Source organism: Anolis carolinensis, chromosome 1, assembly GCF_035594765.1.
Source record: "Anolis carolinensis isolate JA03-04 chromosome 1, rAnoCar3.1.pri, whole genome shotgun sequence".
NCBI classification, from domain to species: Eukaryota; Metazoa; Chordata; class Lepidosauria; order Squamata; family Dactyloidae; genus Anolis; species Anolis carolinensis.
Genome location: NC_085841.1, coordinates 312,751,485 through 312,771,908, shown reverse-complemented (window position 1 = coordinate 312,771,908; position 20,424 = coordinate 312,751,485). Strand labels below are relative to the sequence as shown.

The window sequence follows — 20,424 nt, the reverse complement described above, 5'->3', positions numbered from 1 at the left end:
GTGAGGAGGAGCTGAGGAGCCTTATAATCAAGGTGAAAGAAGAAAGTCCAAAAGCTGGGTTGCAGTTAAACATTTAAAAAACTCCAAGATTATGGCAACCAGACTGATTGATAACTTGCAAATAGAGGGAGAAAACGTGAAGGCAGTGACAGACTTTGTATTTCTAAGTGCAAAGATTACTGCGGATGCAGACTGCAGTCAGGATCAGAAGACGTTTAATTCTTGGGAGGAGAGCAATGACCAAACTTGATAAAATAGTGAAAAGTATGGCAATGAAGGCCTGCATAGTTAAAGCAATGGTATTCCTCATAGTAACCTATGGATCCAAGAGCTGGACCATAAGGAAGGCTGAGAGAAGGAAGATAGACGCATTTGAACCTTGGTGTTAGAGGAAAATTCTGAGAGTGCCTTGGACCGCAAGAAGATCCAACCAGGCCATACTCCAGGAAGTAATGCCCGACTGCTCACTGGAGGGAAGGATATTAGAGGCAAAGATGAAGTACTTTGGCTACATAATGAAAAGTCAGGAAAGTGTAGAGAAGAGAATGATGCTGGGGGAAAAGGAAGGAAAAAGGAAGAGAGGCCGACCAAGGGCAAGATGGATAGATGGTATCCTTGAAGTGACTGGCTTGACCTTGAAGGAGCTGGGGGTGGCAACAACTGACTCAGGGCTCTGGCATGAGGTCACAAGGAGTCGGAAGCGACTGGACTAATAAATAACAAAAAAAAGCTTCTAAATGGCATTTTAGATTTTTTTCTTGGAAAAAATTGCGTTTATTAATGAAACTATATTCTTCAATCTAATTTAGGTTTGTCCTAAAAATAATGAGAAAGACAGTAAACAGCTTAATGCTAATTGTTTTCTTCACAAAGCTAACAACTTTCAGCAGGGTATATGTGTGCGAAAATGAATTGATTTTTAAAAAGTAACTTTCCAAGCTTTGTGTTGAAGGTCTTTCCAGAATTTTCCATTCCACAATATAAGTTTCCTGAAAAATGTGGGAATGAAAAAACATGAGTGTAAGCTGCAAATCCCTCTTTGGTGGCCCTCTTCAGTACTGCTGTGTGTGTTTTGAACTGAAGTCACTTTGATGATCCTTTGAGCACTTTTTCTTAATCAGCTAAGATATTTAAATGAGGGCCTGCTTGTTATTTTCTCTATTTTCAAATTGAAGTAGGTGGCTATCCTGGGTGTAGAATGTCATCCATAAACAATTTTGTATGGGGTTGTTTTCATTGTCTTTTTGAAGCCTGTTCTGTCTGCACCGGGCTTATCACACCATAAATAAAATCAGTTTCGCTTTGTTTTCTATCTATTATTTTTACTTGTATTTGTTTTTCTTCTTCTTATGTGTTTTAAAATGTTCCTGGTTTTATTACCCTTTACCAGGGACTTGGATTGTTGTTTGTATTGATTTGTATGCAAGAGAGAGAATTCTGAATAGATGTAGACACTAACCTTGATAGCCACTTGTAACGGACTATGATCTGCTGTGATTCCTACCACTGTTCCTTTGTAAACTTCACCAAATGCTCCATGTCCAAGTGCCCTAAAGCAACAAAGAGACAGAATTCACGCATAAATTTGTGTACAGCTTTGGTCTCCAAGGCACCATATTCAGAAGCTTCTGTAGGAAGCTTCTGAGGTATTTTGGGCTGTTTGGTTAAAAGTAAAACACTGGGAAACAAGTTTGCAGACAATGACTGTTAGCAATAACATCCTGAAAAACAAACTTGGAGCCCAATACAACACTATGAATTCTCTCTCCTATGTTCCAGTTCCCAAACTATTGGTTTCCAGGACTTACTTCCATATGTGTATAAGCATGTGCATATGTATACGAAATTTGTTTTAGGTTCTTTTAAGGCAGTGATTCTCAACCTGTGGGTCCTCAGGGGTTTTGGCCTACAACTCCCAGAAATCACAGCCAGTTTACCAGCTGTTAGGAGTTCTGGGGGTTGAAGGTCAAAACATCTGGGGACCCACAGGTTGAGAACCACTGTTTTACGGAATGACCATCAGCTGTTGAAGCAAACAGTTAAGTGCACAACCTCTAACACTGTGATTCTCAACCTGGGGTCCCCACATGTTTTTGGCCTTCAACTTCCAGAAATCACAGCCAGTTTACCAGCTGTTAGGAGTTCTGGGAGTTGAAGGTCAAAACATCTGGGGACCCACAGGTTGAGAACCACTGTTTTACGAAATGACCATCAGCTGTTGAAGCAAACAGTTAAGTGCACAACCTCTAACACTGTGATTCTCAACCTGGGGTCCCCACATGTTTTTGGCCTTCAACTCCCAGAAATCACAGCCAGTTTACCAGCTGTTAGGAGTTCTGGGAGTTGAAGGTCAAAACATCTGGGGACCCACAGGTTGAGAACCACTGTTTTACGAAATGACCATCAGCTGTTGAAGCAAACAGTTAAGTGCACAACCTCTAACACTGTGATTCTCAACCTGGGGTCCCCACATGTTTTTGGCCTTCAACTCCCAGAAATCACAGCCAGTTTACCAGCTGTTAGGAGTTCTGGGAGTTGTAGGCCAAAATACCTGGTGACCCACAGGTTGAGAACCACTGCTCTAACATACAAAAATGAAAACCAGGACACATATGTGGCCAAGCAACCTATCTGTGGTGTAGGCCACAGACAGGTAATTAAGAGGCTTGCTGAAACCTTATTTATTTTTTGATCTATTCCCCACCTGTTTCCTGGGATGGGATCCAAACTAGGTTATTAGTTATTGCTACTCCCAGACCCCAAATTGGGCAGAGGTAATAATTTTGTTCATAAATTGACACAAGGAACCTCAAGCACTGGGAGGTATTCTGCCACATTTTTTGTCTTCTTCTCTGCTCTTCCTTGCATTTCATTGTGTTCAAAATAGACCCAACTTTCTGGCAAAATGGCCAACAACACATTTCGAGGATATGGGGCCACAATAGTCCACTGAGACATTTCAGCCCCCCCAACAAGGGCATTGGGGGCACAACAACAGTCTTGTTTTGCTGCCTCAGGGTCTATTCTGTTTACCATGGGTCTATAATTAGTGGATCATATTCTTCTAATTAAATAATTTTATTTCTGGATATCACATAAAAGCACTATTGAATGCTTGTATAATAACCAGTTCCATACAATAGTGTTTTTAAGAGGGTGGGAGCGTAAAAGATGCTAATAAACAGAGTCTTTTTCAGAGGACTTCTGTTTTATGCTGGTCTAGTATAACTAACTATATTAGACACCGATCCAGATGAATGACTTTCTATCTAAATGGAGACAGCTTCTACGTAGTACCAATCAGCAAAATTATGGAGCCACTTCCATGGGCTGAATTCTAGCAACAACCTAACAAAACAAACTATATGGGTTAGGTGACTGATATAGTTGCTTCCTATGCTGAGATGATCTCTCTCAATATAATGTGGGTAAAGATTGTGAGATCAAAGACCATTAATTCTGTTGAAGAGTGTGGAGAAAGAAAAGCAGTGGGAGGAAAGAAAGGGAAGCATTACAATTTAACTTGTGAAGACATTTTTGCTAAAATAAACCGCTCCAGGATATCTAACAAAAAAGTGACAATCATGTATCTAAGGAACTTTTGCCATGGGAACACGAGTTGACAAGAGAAATGAGTGCTATACTAGCTCAAAATAGACTATTTTCTTAAAATAGTATTTTAATTTAATGTTAACATTTGCCCAGGGGGCTTGGGAACATGGGACATATCTAGAACCAATGTGCCATTTGCAACTCGCCCACTGAAAATTTCACGCACAATAGTTTTGTCAGATCTCGCTGATCCATAATTGGCCTTTTCAACAGCCAGAGGAGAAGAAATAAAAAATCACACCATGCTTTCCAAAGGAACACTTCAAATTTGGAAAAGTATCAGTAGGAAACACAGATCTTGCAACCACTAGTTCGATCAGCCATGGTCACAGATACCCTCATACAAAATGCTCTTTTGCATTTGAAAATGAGTTTGTAAGCTTTTAAAAGAGCAAGCCTTTAATTGTGGTTGTTGCAAAGAACAATTTAACTACTGTAGATTTTCACCTCTTACCCCAAAGACAGCAATCCTGCCAATAATTGAGTACAAATTCTAGTTCCTCTCTGTGCTCACAATCTTCCTTCTTATAGCCAAGCAAGCCTAAAGGAATGTCTCTACTCCTGAAAACCTCTTTCATGGACTCTCCCCAGGGCTTCTCATTGTCAGAAGTAAGATCATGGCAATCAGGGAGAGGGCCCTTTTAGTAACAGCATTCTGTAGACAGAATTATGTCCTTAGTTAGGCTTTTCTGCATCTTACTTTGCTAACTTTTTTATGCCAGGAGGCTTGCCCGGTCCTTATATTGTTACGGTTTCCATGCTTGGCATGGATATTTTCATTCCTAGATAACTTGTGTGTCCCTAACATTCTCCTTCTTCTAACCTCTAGAAAAAAGATACCACAGCCAAATTCTGCAGAGATATCCCTAAATAATATGTGGCATGAAAAGAAGTATTCAGACTAAATGAATTGTCTTAATGTATGGTCATAACTGAGTCCAATAACATAATAGCTTGTTTCTAATCAAAGTATGTGCTACAGAATAAGTGCAAAAATCTAGGTGTTTGGGTCACCACAGTGACTTCAGAGTCACAAAAATCAAAATAAAGTTGCCATTCTTTGCCATGTTGCCGCCTCCTAAATCAGTCAAGAATGCATATCCTTACCGAAGCAGGGAGATATTCTTCCGTGGGATCTCCTTAAGTTCACTGAGAGTAGCTGCCTTCCCTGCAAAGCTGTAGTTGGGGTTATAATCTGTCATGATGGTGGAAGTCCGGATTTTGCTCAGATTATATTCTGGGCTTTGCAGTCGGGCTCTGGCCCCTTCCAGCTGCTGCTTCTTACGGTGATACACTGAAAAAAAGAGTACAGAAATAAAGGAGGGGCATAACCAATATCTGGAAAGAATAGAAGACAAGTTAGGCAATGTAGAAAAAGGGACAATAAGCCCTTCCAGACAAGAAGGGGGTATCCAAAAGTAACAGGTTTAAGAATTTCCTGGGAACTCCCGGCTATATATATAAGACTTTTAATCCATACTCTGCATTTTATGAGGATGGCCAAAACACTGGGTTGGATTCAGGCACATGCAGCTGAACCTCCAAAGCAGCTTTAGAGCTGCTTAAGAAGTTAGATATAGGACGGGCACAACCCAATGATTGTGGGTAGAAAGATGGGGAGAGGGGAATGCTTTGAAGCTTATACATAGGCACCAACTGCAAATAAAACACTTCTGTCCATGGAATGCAAATCCTGGCTCCAACTTTTTGCCACATATATATTCTATCCTAGCTGTTTTACTACATGTGATATCTTGTCTCTTTCTATTATAAATTGCTAAAACATGCCAAATTTCCCCTTTTTTAACCTAGATCTTTTTGAGTGACTTTTCTAATAAGGGACAGGAACAATGTGAGAGCCCACTTCACTGGAAGTTTGAGCTCAGTCAATACTCAAGAAATAACTTTACAAATGAACTTTGTGAACTTCACAAAGTTCATCTTCACACTAATAAGTTGCAAATGGCTTGGCATATCTGAATTTGTTCAGCTAATATATTCTATCCATTCTTCTTTAATTTTTAAGCCATGCATTCTAGAATTTATTTTTGTAAGCCTCAATTTACATTCTATGGCTCAGTATTTTTTTCAGAACACTATACAGTCAGAATTATTGTTATTTTTATCAACTCCACAACAATGCTGATTCTGTATGACATTAAATTGGTCTTTGTTCTTTCTATGCTATTCTCTTACAATTGCAGTGGCTCAATTCAGAAATGACCCTCTACAAATATAAGGGCCCATTTTATTTCTAGAGGAAACCTGGATCCTGTTGGTGAGTTACAATGGCTTAAGTCAGATATTATTATAACTCACTTTGGAAAGGCATTTTGGAGGTTGGATTTTTGTACTGACCACATACCGACCAAAATCCCCACCAATTGACCTAGTAAGCAGCACAATCCCCCTTGTGTTCTTGAAAAGCAGAGGGACTTGATAGGGACATGGCATTATTTTTCTTTAGTTGGAGATGCTGTGACAAGCTTCTGTAGTGAATGCTGGAGTGTCATCAGGAATGTCCAGCTACAGCAAATGGCAACACTGGCTGCAGTGCTTGCAAGGTGGGTTTGGGAGGCAGCATTTCGAGACAGAAGCCTCATCTATACTGACTATTTTGGTCAGTGTGGGATCAGATCGTTTAATGAAACTGCACAAAAAGTTTCATAATTTTACCCAGTGGGAAAAATAACTTTGTTTTTTAAATTCATAAATGTGAAAACCAAATCAAAGAAAACGTAGATGCCTAGTCTGGAGCATCCCCCAATCAAGGGAACAGATTTTTTTAGGAGTTGCAGAGCAAAAATAGATATACCACTCTCTTTCTTCAGGGGAGCTCTGCTAAACACAAGAGCCTGGATTCAGCCTGTTATCATTCAAATGCTTCGTAGTTTACTTTTGGATCCAATATTATTCCTCAACAGTTTTAACAAGAGATAAATGAGCCCAAAATGTGAACAAATGAGACCAGTAGTTGTGTGAAACAGAGTGAATGCTTCTTACCAAATGATAGGGTGCCACACGTGAGAGCCATCCCAAGCACCACTACAATAGCAATCACAGCCAAGAGAAGAGGAAGAGGCAAACGTCCCTCCAAGATGGGCCCACGAAGCTCTGTTCAGAACATTAAAATGAATACATATATATCATCATACACACACAGCCCCTGTCTGGTGTTTCTGACATTTATCACTGCCTACAATTAATCAGAGCCTGACTTTATCTAGACTAGAGAAGACTTTTCCTGGTGCTTGTTTTCAGATTCAGTTAATTGTCATATAGGGAATATGTTTTAATGTTAAATCATGTCATTAGTGTTATCATGTCTATTGGATTATATTATATACTGTTTAAATTCTTTGGCTACAGGTTTACTGTAATTATTGTATATTAATTTGATTTTTGATGTGTTTGTATTATTTTGGACATTGAATGTTTGCCTTTTTTCTGTGTACAAATTGCCCTGAGTCCCTACTGGGAGAGAGGATGATCTAGAAATAAAGTGTTGTTGTTGTTATTATTATTATTATTATTATTATTATTATTAATAATAATAATAATAATCAGAATCATACTACCTTGGAATAGCTATTCTGACTACCTGCCACATAAAGAGATTACCTCTTTGTGTTCTGGAGTTTTCAACAACTGTGAAATAAACAACTATGAAAAGAAATAGGATGATAAAATAAATGGCACTATCAGTTCCTGATGTTTCAGTTCATGTATTGATCATGAAGCAGAGGCAGGAATTCCTTATGGAATTTTGTGACCCTAAAAAGCCATTTAAACTAAAATATACATGACACAAAATATAATTTTATTTTATCTCTCTAAAGCTTGGGCAGAATATCATCACGCAAATAACACCAAAATCTCAAAACAACAGCAGGTGAAATGAAACCAAAACATTCAGCCTAGGGACAGATAAATATCATTTAATGATTCAATTTTGGAGTGTAAATATAGTCACTGGTAAAGTCTGGAAAGAAGCAATAAAACAAACATTTTATGTTGTGAGAATGTTCCACATTTTACCTATGCATGAGATATTGTCACTGGCCAAGACAGTGTCATCCTGACAAATACAGATCGGCAAATGGGTGTCAGGAGCTCGTTTGCAGAGACCCGATTGGCAATGGTTGCAGTTTACATAGACTTCAATGATCACTTCCCCATGACTCTCTATCACTGCAGGAGAAAGAAATGAATAGAAAATGATGTTTATAATTACGCTTCACATATACGGCACAGCTGAAATCTATTAATGAGGAACAAATGTTCCTCATAAAAGGAAAAGAAAGGAGAGAAATGACTGAATGGTAACCGTTCCTTCTTCCCATCCTCTTATCACCCCCTTCCCTCCTACCAAAATCATCAGTATGCTCACTGGATTGATACTGATAGGTATTTGTGAAGAACTGAGTACATATAATTATTCGGGCACTTCACTTATTACACTACACATGTTACAAACACTTTGCGGTGGTCACTGCAAAGCAGCTTTGCTTGGCAGCCCTTGTATGTCAGAGAAAGGACATAACTTGTCCTTACTATTAAAAACAACAACAACAGCGAAGAGTCTTGTGACGCTTTGGGATTACAGTAAAAAACAAAACACTGGAGGACAGCCAATGAAATTAACTGGAGAACAAGAAACACAACCTAAGATGCCCCGAGACAGTCTGCTTATTAACCAGAAATCCCAACTAGTTTCAGCCTATGGATTCTCTTAAGGCTGTCTTCAGGAAAGCTAAAGTAAAGGTAAAGGTTTTCCCCTGACATTAAGTCTAGCTGTGTCTGACCATGGGGGTTGGTGCTCATCTCCATTTCTAAGCTGAATTGGTGTCGTCCGTAGACACCTCCAAGGTCATGTCGCCAGCATGACTACATGGAGCGCTGTTTTCTTTCTGCCAGAGCGGTACCTATTAATCTATTCACATTTGCATGTTTTTGAACTGCTAGGTTGGCAGAAGCTGGGGCTAACAGCGGGAGCTCACTCCACTCCCCAGATTTGATCTGCCGATCTTTTGGGCAGCAAGTTCAGCAGCTCAGCGGTTTAACCCACTGTGCCACCGTGGGGCTCCTTAGGGAAGCTACAGAAACCAAAAAAGGAGTTAGTGTCCCCAACCCCTCTGATACCTGTGAAAATAAACAGCAGTAGGAATAACAACAACAAAAACCTCATAAAATACATGCACAAAGAAGGGACTATATTATCACCTGCCAAGGGACTCAAGAAGACCTCCCCGATTGGATTGACAAAAGAAACGCCGTCCTGCCCGTCGGCTGTGATGTCATCTGTTTCAAAGGCATGGCCACCTAGGTGAAGAAGAAAGGATTTGTTTCAAATGTTTCCAAGGAAGACTATGGTGGCCCAGTTGCTTATATCTGACAACAAATGTATTTATTTATTTGTTTATTTCAGGGCTGGGCAAATATAGGAGTCTTGGCAGCCACAAAATTCTTCTATCTTTTCCTGCACATAATCACTTTTTCATTCCCTCTATGGGACGTGGGGGTATTTTGGACCCCCTGGATAATTAGACGTCACTTAGAGACATTTTCAGAAGGAGTAAAGGAATCAGAAAAAATTGTTTTTATTCCAAAGGTTTTACAGAGACTCCAAACACATTTATTGATTTATAAAAATGCAGAACACTGCTGATTCTTGTAGATTGTTACCTTGCCTGAGTTTTTATGAGAAAGGGTGGCATCTGAATGGATGAATGAATAATTAAATAAACAAAATCAATAAAACGGCCTACAACAATCAGGTCTTTAATAATTATGTAAAGACAGTCTGGTTCAGGGCCTTCTATAATGATGAACCCCCCTCTTGTATGCAGCCAACCTAACAAAACGTTCAGGTAGCCATATGAACCGGGCTTCTATGGTTTGCATAAGTGAAGGAAGTCCCTAAAATAATCCAGTACTGAACATTTAGGAATTTAAATGTAACCATCTGAATTGGGCTTGAAAAGATAGTGACAACCAGTCTAGCTAGGTGATTTTAATTAACAGATGGATTTCATAAGGAGATCATATTACTAGTCTTTTTTCCATTAGGTCCTTTAATAATGCAAGGCAGTCCCTTTTTTACAATCAGCTGGAAACAAATGCAGAAATGTGATTCATCTGCTCTATATGTAGAACTATATTCTCTCTTCTACTCTCATAGTTCTTGGCCAGATTAAATGATAAGCAGTATAATCAAATTCATTGCAGTACTCTCAGTTTTGACTTTCTCAAATCACTATCCAGAGCACTCTGTTTTCTTTTTTGTGATAAACAGAAAAGAGATTGGAGGTATGCACTGTTGGGGAAAGGAGAAATAATGGAAGTTCTGACTGTAGACACATATATTGTTTTGCACTGCACTTTCTTGATTTATTTATTTATTTATCATGCCAGAAGCGAACCAAGGCTACAGTTGTAATATATTTGAGAACACAAACAAAGTTAAAAACTTGGCATGATACTAAATGTCCTTTGATCAGTAGCTGGCCACTTGAAGTGCCTCTGGTGTTGCTATAAGAACAGGGCTCAGACTGCATTGTAATAGGCAGTCTGTGGTTTTCTCTTCTCCACACTTGCATGCCGTGGACTCCACTTTGTAGCCCCATTTCTTAAAGTTGGCTCTGTATCTTGTGGTGCCAGAGCATAGTCTGTTCAGTGTCTTCCAAGTCTCCCAGTCTTCTGTGTGCCCAGGAAGAATTATCTCATTCGGTATCAGCCATGGGTTGAGGTTCCGGGTTTTAGCCTGCCACTTTTGGACTCACGCTTGCTGAGGTGTTCTTGGAAATATCTCTGTAGATCTTAGAAAACTACTTCTTGATTTAAGGCGTTGGCATGCTGGCTGATATCCAAACAGGGGATGGGCCAGAGATGACACTGCCTTGGTCCTTTCATTGCTGGTTGCTACTTCCCAGCGGATGTCAGGTGGTGCAATGCGGCCAAACAGTATAATTTCTCCAGTGGTGTGGGGCGCAGACATCCTGTGATAATAAGGCATGTCTCATTAAGAGCCACATCCACTATTTTAACGTGGTGAGATGCATTCCACAATGGGCATGCATATTCAGCAGCAGATTAGCAAAGTGCAAGGGCAGATGTCTTCACCATGTCTGGTTGTGATCCCCAGGTTGTGCCAGTCAGCTTTTGTATGATATTATTTCTAGTGCCTACTTTTTGCTTGGTATTCAAGCAGTGCTTCTTGTAAGTCAGAGCATAGTCCAGGGTAACTCCCAAGTATTTTGGTGTGCTGCAATGCTCCAGTGGGATTCCTTCCCAGGTAATCCTCTTTTTTGATATAACATTATCTGTTTTTTCCTCTATTGGTCTTCTATGAACTTGACATACTACAATAGGCTAGTGTAATAAGCTTTGACATAAATCTAATAATGTTATCATTTTTATGAAAATGTACCTTTGTAGCCTCCACCACCACCTCCGGATGTGCAGGCTCCTCCTCCACCACCAAAACCACCTGAGGTGGCCCACTGAAGTTTTTGTAATGCTTGCGGGCAGGCCTCCCCACCTTCTCCACCTTCTAGAAGCGATTTCCCAGCCCAAGGAACCTGGATGGCGCCTTCCCAGCCTCCACCTCCACCTGTACAAGTTGAATGCAAGAGAGCAGAAGTCACCAGAGGAAGGAACTTCATGCTTTTGACATATATGTAGGCATTTCAATTAACATATCACTTTGAGGGCACCCTGGTAGGCAGGAAAACATCATTGGAATTATCTGCACTTTGCAAGCAAACAAATCATCAACATTTCTGAGCAAAATAATTATAACTATTATTTACTGCAAATGTTCATTTCTTTTCAGACCTCAAGTAACCTCAAAGTGATATGCAACAAAAATGAAAGGTGGTTTTTAATTGTGTAAGCATTTAAAAATACAATTACTACATTTTTATAATCTCAAAGAGCTTGATGTCATCTTAACATCAGATGACATTGGTACTGTTGGATTACATCCTATTATCTATGTATTTTGATATTCGTTTTCCCCTGATCTCATTATTGTTTATATTTGGACCAGTTTCCTAATTTTTAGCTCTACTTTCTCAGCCCACAGTTTGTGTGGATCAGACTCGCTTTAACTCTTTCAGTTTTTATCCCCCCTCCCGGCACCCAATATTAGCAGCTATCCAAAATATGCATGATCTCAGAGACACTTGTTTAGAAAATCTGTGGGTGTTGCTTGTCCAGCTGCTAAGCATATACAGGCAGTCCCAGGTTACAAACAAAGTAGGTTCTTTTAAGTGTAACTCCAGTTCTATATCTATATCTATATCTCTCTTTGGATGTCATAGGGAACGGTTAACACCTTATGGTGTTTGTTTTTCTTTTAAGTGTTTTTCTGTCTGTGTCCCTGTTCAGAAGATTTTACCTCACTTTTTGACCCTGGGAAAAATAGATTTTGAAAAAAATTGAAAAAAATTAGAAAAAAATTAGGAAACAAGGATTGAGGATAAACCCTCAGTGGAGATACCTGAACTCTTTCAGGAATGAATTTCCCTTCCGAGGGGGTAGATTTCTCACACTTCCTGTTGTCTCAGCCCCGTTCTTAACTCTGAGTCATTTGTAAGTTGGATGTTTGTACAGGTCTGTAAGTCTATTATCACTGACACAACCTCACCTGCTGCCCCAGTTCTCCCACTGATTCCAGGTACTGCTGTATTATTGACATACTGTTCCAAGAACTCATCGTCAAGGGAGCCTTCCTGGTATTTCATGTAAGCCTTCCCTCCACCTCCTGCCGCAATGAGCAAAGGTTCAAAAGCGCCATTCTTCTTCTGAAAACATACACAGATGTAAGCATGGTGCATTAAGGAATCACCAGAGGTTCAAAATGAGACTGTAGTTCAGTAGGATGACTGGTAAACTCTCCTCCTTCAACCATGCCATACAAAAACTTTTGAGAAACCTTCTACAGGTTGAGAATTCAAAATACTGAAAAATCCAAAACTGTCCACAAAAATGAGACAGTGACACCTTTGCTTTCTAATGGCTCAATGTACACAAATAGTTTCATGCATGAAAGTAATAAAAACATTTATTATATGGATGCATATAGTTACCTCTGGGATCTGCATATAAGGCATATATGACATATAAATGGATTTCATTTTAAGACTTGGGTCTCAACTTTATGTTAGTTCATTATGTACATATATGTAAATAAAGACATTTTGAAATATTAAAAAAATGCAAACATTTCTGGTCCCAAGCATTTAGGACAAGGGACTCTCAACCAGCACTCATAGGTGACAGGATGGGAACTGATGGTCCTCTATGGCTATACACTCTCCATGCTAACTGAGTTGATGGGAGATAGACTGAATATTGAGTTTCTATGGGTCACATATTAGGAGGAAGCAAAGATCTAAAACAAACAAAATATATACCATATGTACTCATACATAAGTTGACAGTATGTATAAGTCAAGGGCCAGTTTTACAGCCAAAATTATTGATTTTGAGTCCCACAAACAGCCATCGGAAGCAGTCCTGCGTCATTTGTTGGACTCAGTGGGAATCAGTTTTTGACGTGTGTAGAAACAGGTAAGAAACAAAGGAAAACTTCCATATGATGAGGTCCCTAGTTACATTATTCAATGTCTCTTTCTAAGGCATCTTAGGATTTCTAGCTCAGTTCTACACTGTGTGTACCAAAACAAAGATTTACAAAAAAAAAATCTGGAGAAAAATACACTCTTGATGATATGTTGTGTGTGCCTTTTAAATAAAGTGTGTTTTAATGAGCACATAAATAATAACTTAACAATTCTTAATACAACAGAATTACTGTGGAACTGATTCCTACTATAGCACTCCCAACTCCCAGTGCTACAAATTAAAAGCGATGGTGCTGCTATTCCATCTTTTCATCATTGACAGATTTTATGAGGAAAGAAAAGAAAGGTAGATAATAAGATGGCAAAACAGTGGACTATGACAAACAGAAGGCATTGTTGTATGAATCTCTGGTAAAATTCTGTGAATGTTTATATACTGCTTATTTGGCTCTAAGGTGATGTTTTTAATCTGTTTACAATCTGGATCAGCCGGATTGCATGGAGAGGCTCCACATCAGCACTAATATTAACCATGTGTATGGCTCATTCACACTACACAATTATAGCACTCTATTTGGTTTTTTAGTGTCATGGCAATATCCTATGGAATCCTGGTACTTAAAATTTGCTGAGGCATGTGGGATTTCTGGCTGAGGATTCTAAATTTATTAATGTATTTAATTATTGGAAGAATGTATGCCCTCCTCTTCAACCATAAAAGCTCTCATAGCCATTTCTGAACTTCAAATCCCAGTTTTCTATAGGATATTGTCATGGCAGTTTACATAGAATATAGTATCACAATTTTGTACCATATGATTCCCATAGCCATGGAAGATATGTTCCTGGACTTTGCATTGATACATGCAACTATGGATAATAGAAAATATAGTAGAGTCTCACTTATCCAACATAAACGGGCCGGCAGAATGTTGGATAAGTGAATATGTTGGATAATAAGGAGGCATTAAGGAAAAGCCTATTAAACATCAAATTAGGTTATGATTTTACAAATGAAGCACCAAAACATCATGTTAGACAACAAATTTGGCAGAAAAAGTAGTTCAATGCAGTAATGCTATGTAGTAATTACTGTATTTATGAATTTAGCACCAAAATATCACGATATTTTGAAAACACTGACTACAAAAATGTGTTGGATAATCCAGAATGTTGGATAAGCGAGTGTTGGATAAGTGAGACTCTACTGTACTATAATTTTCAATCGGACGAACAACGAAGACACTGACAAGAGGGTGTAGCTTGTACAGGGGGATTTGCCCTAAGCAAATCAGCAAAACAATGGATAAGGGTTGTACAGTGAACTGGCCCCTGGTGTGCCTAGGTGCTGTTGCTCTCAGGAAAACAGGTTCTGCTGAGAGCAACAGCACCAACGCACACCAGGGGCCAGTTCACTGTGCAACAAAAACACTACGTCTCCAACCGGAGTTGTTTTGGGCTTTTTAAAACCAGAGACAGGAAAATTACTTTCAAGGCTACAAACCCCCAAATCCCCTCTCCATCATGATCAATGTGCTGGGAATTCTGGGAGGCATACATCTCAATTTTCTACCCGGCTTTGCTTAAAGCAGCCTCCCATTGGCTGCTACAGATTCCAGTGGCTCCTTATACAGCTACTGCTTATTGGAGGCTTGTCTTGAAGAGGTTGGAAAGAAACGTGAAAACTTACCCGAAAGATGTAAGTGGCTCCTCCGCCCCCGCCCCCTCCTCCGGCCCATTCAGTTAGTCCCTTTTCTTTCTTGTATTCTTCTTCAATTTCTGATGATTCGCCCAGACAGATCTGCATTGTCTGAGAGTTGGCCTAAAAATTGGAAGAATTGGAGAGAGAAATAATTTATTCAAAAACGTCAATTCTGAAAGGAAAAGAAAACAAAGCATTGGAGTTCTGATTTGGTATTCTCTTAGTGACACACAAGTATAAGTCCAACCACAAAAACTGTGTATGCTTTTGAGGGTTTTTTTTTTAGTCCTTGCAGGGATTAGTATTCTCTTCAACCATCAATCCCCACTTGCTGTTCAGCCATTGCAGCCCCTCAATCATTCTGCATTTAAGAGACTAGAGACTGGAGAGACTAGAGATGCATCTGGCTGGATTCCCAGAGCCAAACATAGAATGATTCCATCATTCACTGGTACTTTTCAAAGCTTTGGGGATTTTATGTTGATGTTGTTTTGTTGTCCGCTCCTGGAAGGTGTAGGACCCAAGAAATAGGCTCACACCGCTGGTCGCAATGGAAAACTTTATTGAATCCGCCTTGCCAAGATGACTGCAAAAGCTTTTACTGACTCTCTTCCGCTTTTCCCCTCAGTATATGGGGTTGTTGCCTCCCCCCTCCTCCTTCTCCATCCACACCTCCCTTTCCTTTGGTCCTTTCCCACGTTTGAAGACCAGACCCTGTCATAAATCAGCCTATCCTGCCAAATGGTCTCCTTCCTCTGTCCTCTTGTAGTCAGGTTGCGAAAAGACCAGTTTTGATGATGCTGTTCTTTGTTGCACCCTGACATGACTCCCCCCTTCGGACGACGACCCTGCGGGGAGAGACAAAGTTCCGACAATCTAAGAACAACAGCAGCAGAATAAGCCAGGAGAAGGAAAGAAGAAGGAGAGAGAGAGTCCAACCCCCCCCCCCCTTTTTGGGATCATGGTCCAGGTTTATGGGGAAACTTTGTGTGAAACTGTTTTCTCAACTTCGGGGCTTTAACATGCTCTGCTGCTACCCATTCCGGGTGTAAGGTCTGTGAAGACCATTGGACCAAGTAGTACAGTTTCCCCCGAGACTTCTTGGAGTCCAGGATATCCTTGATTTCAAAATGGGTGTGTGCCCCCACCATAATGGGGACCGGATCTGCCCCCGGTTTACTCCATCTGTGAGTGTTTGGCGCTGGTTTCAGCAGGCTAACGTGAAACACTGGGTGCACCTTGCGCCATCTATGAGGCAATTGTAACCGTACTGTCACTGGGTTCACAATGGCCGAAATGGGAAAGGGACCAACATATCGTGGGCTCAGCTTCCGGGATGGTTGTGTGGATTTCAGGTGCTTTGTCGACAAGTACACTAACTCCCCCACTTTGTAGTCCGGTGGTGCTGTTCTCTTTCTATCTGCATATTTCTTGTAATCCACTTTGGCGGTGCGCAAGGCCTCCTGAACTGAAGGCCAAGCGGCAGCGATCTTCTCGCCCCAATTCCCTGGCTTCTCGTCAGAAGGCAACTCCTTTTGCAGTGCGGGGAATGGCGGAAAATCTCTGCCGTTCACAACTTTAAACGGAGAGACCCCAGTGGACGCGTGATCCGAATTGTTAATGCAATATTCGGCAAGTGGTAGCATCGAGGACCATTGATCTTGCTGGTACGTGCTGTAGCAACGGAGGAACTGCTGAAGGGTCTTCTGAACCCGTTCGGTGGCTCCGTCTGTTTCTGGATGGAAGGCTGTGCTCAGGGCCCTTTCAGTTCCTAAAATACCCAGGAAAGACTTCCAAAACCTCGATGTGAACTGAGAGCCCCTGTCACTTATGATCCGCTTGGGACACCCGTGCAGGCGGAACACGTGTTGCAGAAACAATTTGGCCAACTCGGGTGCCGTTGGAAGTCTCTTAAGGGCCACGAAGTGAGCTTGTTTGGAGAACAGGTCAATTATAGTCCAGATTGTGTTGAAACCGTTGCTGTTGGGCAGGTCTACCACAAAGTCCATAGCTATATCCGTCCACGGTCTCGAGGGGTCTGCTACTGATTGCAACAATCCTTCCGGTCTGCCCACCTTTTGTTTTGCCATAGCGCACACTGGGCATTCCTGCAAATAACCCTTTACATCCTTGCGTATGGTTGGCCACCAGAATTGTCTATTCAACAGTTTCAGAGTTTTTGTAAACCCAAAATGACCAGCGAGCTTGGAGTCGTGTGCTTGGGCCAGCACCCTCCCCCGAAGTTCCTCCGGTACATAGTATTTGGAACCGTGAGTCCACAATCCCCCTGTTTGAGACAGTTCATCCCTATGAGACTGGAGCCAGGGGTCTGCATCTGCAGCTAGCCTCAATTCCTGGGACAGTTCGTGTGGTTGACCACTAGGTGGGGGCTTTTCCTTCGCTGTTGCCCTTGTCTGCACCATCAAACCCAGCTGTTCTTTCGTGAACACAGTTCCGACTTCACCCAGGGCCGAATAGTTTGCATCGGGCATTCGAGATAGGGCATCTGCCATCCTGTTCTGGGTCCCCGGAAAGAACTTCAGCTTAAAATTGAAACGGTTAAAGAACTGTGCCCATCGCAGTTGTTTTGCATTCAGCTTTTGAGGGGTACGTAAAGCTTGCAGATTCTTGTGATCAGTCCATACCTCAAATTAGGCCTCGGTTCCCTCCAAGAAATGCCTCCAATGGGATAGGGCAGCCTTCACTGCGAAGGCCTCCTTCTCCCACACCCGCCAATTCCGTTCCGTTTCCGTGAACTTTCTTGATAAATAAGCACACGGTCTTAGAGCACCCTCATCATCGGCCTGCAACAGTATTGCTCCATAGGCCGCCTCTGATGCATCACAATGAACCACGAAAGGTTTGTCCCGTTGGGCATGAACTAATATGGGTTGACTTGTGAACCTCCTTTTTAATTCCTCAAACGCCTCTTGGCACTCAGGCGTCCAGTTCAGCTTCGCACCCGGCGTCTTCGTCTTACGAGTCTCCCCCACTCCCTTAGTCTTTAGTAATTCTGTCAAAGGCAGAGACAGCTTGGCAAAGTCTTTGATGAACTGTCTATAGAAATTTGCAAAGCCTAGGAATCCCTGCAGCTGTCTTCGAGTCCTTGGAGGCTCCCACGCCAATACATCCTGCACCTTGGCGGGGTCCATAGCTATGCCTTTTGTGGAAATGCGGAACCCCAAGTAGTCTAACTCCGTTTTGTGGAATTCACACTTGGAGAGTTTAGCATAAAGCTGATTCTCCTTTAATCTCCGCAAGACTTCTCGAGTCAGCCTAATGTGTTCAGACAGTGATTTACTGTACAAAAGAATGTCATCGAGATATATAATAACCCCCTTATATAGCATGTCACGAAAGGTCTCATTTATGAACTGCATGAACACCTTTGGACCTCCGCACAAGCCAAAAGGTAAAACTTTAAAATGGTACTGCCCAAGGTGACAATTAAAAGCCGTTTTCCAACAGTCTTCATCTTTGATTCGAATCCTATAAAAAGCCTCCCACAAGTCCAGTTTGGTAAAGATGCATGCCTCGCCCAATTGCGCCAACATCTCTGACATTAGGGGAAGCGGGTATTGGTTTGTGGTGGATATTGCGTTAAGACCTCTATAATCCACGACCAATCTTAGGCCGTCTGCTTTTGGCCTGAAAAATACTGGCGCTGCCATGGGGGACTGAGATGGCTCAATGAAGCCTCTCTCTATATTTTTGTCAATAAATTCTCTGAGTGCCCTTTTCTCTGGTTCCGACATTGCATAGAGTTTTGGCTTAGGTAGTTTGGCGTTGGGGTCTATTTCAATTGCACAGTCCGTCTTCCTATGAGGGGGCAACTGGTCACACTCCTTCTCACTGAACACCTCTGCGAATTCATGGTAGACTCTGGGAACGCTTTCCAATGGTACCCCCTGTGACGTGGCTGCTATCGCCCCCTCTGGCTCCAGTACCTCTATGTCTTTCGGGGTACTCTCAAAATTGCAATTTCCATCCCAGAAAGTAAATGTCTCCCTTTTCCAGTCAATCTGAGGGTTTTGCCATCTCAGCCAAGGAACGCCCAAAATGACTGGCTGATGTGCCATTGTTGAAATCACAAATTGCAATGTCTCAGCATGAGAACCCATAGTCATTCTTAAAAACCCTGTTTTTTCTGTTACTGGGACTCCGTATGCTGGGGTTCCATCCAATTGTGCGAAGACTACTGGTGTCTTTAGTGGGTTTGGCTCCACCCCCAACCTGTTTGCTAGTTCGGGAGTAATTAGGCATCTCGTGCACCCACAGTCCAACATAGCATCTGCCTCTACCTGAATCCCTGTCTCTGGGTTCAACAGCCTCACTCTGACTCTCACAATGTCACAATTTACTCTTCTCAACTCACCCCCGTCGCCCTCTGGTGGTTCGATCTGTTTCCGGGCGTTCAAAACAGATCCCAGTCGTTTCCCGGTAACTCCAGGTCCTCCGCTTCCTCCATCTCTTCTGCCTGAAGCTGCCCTGGGGCTAAAGCCGTTTCCGTTGCCATGGCAGCTTTCCCTTTTGCTAGTTTGGAGCTCTGGTGGGGTGGCTTCTGGCTGTGAAGCCTCTCTCCTTTTGTCTCCACACCTGTCCCTTTCGGACACTCTGCCGCTCGATGTCCCTCGCGGCCGCAAGCGAAGCAGGCCCCCCTCCCTGCTCTCCTCTCCCTGCTGGTCGACCTTCCGCGACGAGGGGAGAAGCGCCGTGTTGCTGCTGTCGGGGGTTTGATTCTGTTGCTCTCCCTTGGACGACGAGAGATTTGCTGTTGGTCCACCTCCACGCGCCCCGCTAGCAAAATCCAGTCCTCCAAGTCTCTTGGATTTCCTCTGTGTAAAGCCCACTCGAGCACCTCAGAGCGTAAACCAGCCCTGAAATATTCCAGTTTGGTGGTGTCGGACCAGTCCCTGATCTTCCCCGCTGTGGCTTTAAATTCCAGGGCATATTCTGACACTGTCCTTCCTCCCTGGTATATCCTTTTGAGTTGGGCCTTCGCCCTCTCCTCTGCCAAAGGGTCTTCGAATCTCTCATGGAGGGCTCTTAGGAAATCCTCCAGACAGGCTAGCTCCCGGGCACCAGTATCATACATCTGCATTAGCCAGTCTGCAGCTGCTTCTTTCAAGTTTGCCCCCACCATGTGGATTTTTGCGCTTTCTGAAGGGAATTGGTCCCCAAAATCCTCCATGAAGTGTCTTACGTTTGTAATGAAATAAGACAGCTGTTTGGGGTCCCCGTTGAACTTCACCCGAAATTCTCCCTTCCCAGGCATTTGGCTCCTTCCCGACAGGCCCGTGGGGAAAACTGATGTGCCCTGCTGAGGCATCTCATCCACATAGTCCTGTGGACCCTCCCCGGCAAAGGGACGGGGTTCAGTGCCTCTCCCGGGCAGCCCTCTCCTCTGCTCCCGTTGCTCGACTGTCGCCCTCCAGGACTCGTTTACCTGCCGCTGCATCAGATCCATCTGTCGAGAGAAAGTTTCAAACATTTTCTCCATCGCATCTAATCTCCTCTCCA

At 42.2% G+C, this 20,424-nt stretch overlaps 1 protein-coding gene across 2 annotated transcripts in view; it reads right to left on the bottom strand.

Annotated features, from left to right (window-relative positions):
• ltk (leukocyte receptor tyrosine kinase) overlaps positions 1-20,424 on the bottom strand; it is a 149,229-nt gene that overhangs the window by 25,065 nt on the left and 103,740 nt on the right. For both annotated transcript variants that reach the window (XM_062968154.1, XM_008104363.3), the window contains exons 14-21: positions 14,893-15,024; positions 12,263-12,419; positions 11,042-11,224; positions 8,836-8,934; positions 7,651-7,803; positions 6,616-6,726; positions 4,720-4,906; positions 1,460-1,550 (exon numbers count right to left, since the gene is read on the bottom strand). In XM_062968154.1, coding sequence (XP_062824224.1) covers positions 1,460-1,550; positions 4,720-4,906; positions 6,616-6,726; positions 7,651-7,803; positions 8,836-8,934; positions 11,042-11,224; positions 12,263-12,419; positions 14,893-15,024 — 1,113 coding nt within the window. The remainder of the gene's footprint in view (positions 1-1,459; positions 1,551-4,719; positions 4,907-6,615; positions 6,727-7,650; positions 7,804-8,835; positions 8,935-11,041; positions 11,225-12,262; positions 12,420-14,892; positions 15,025-20,424) is intronic.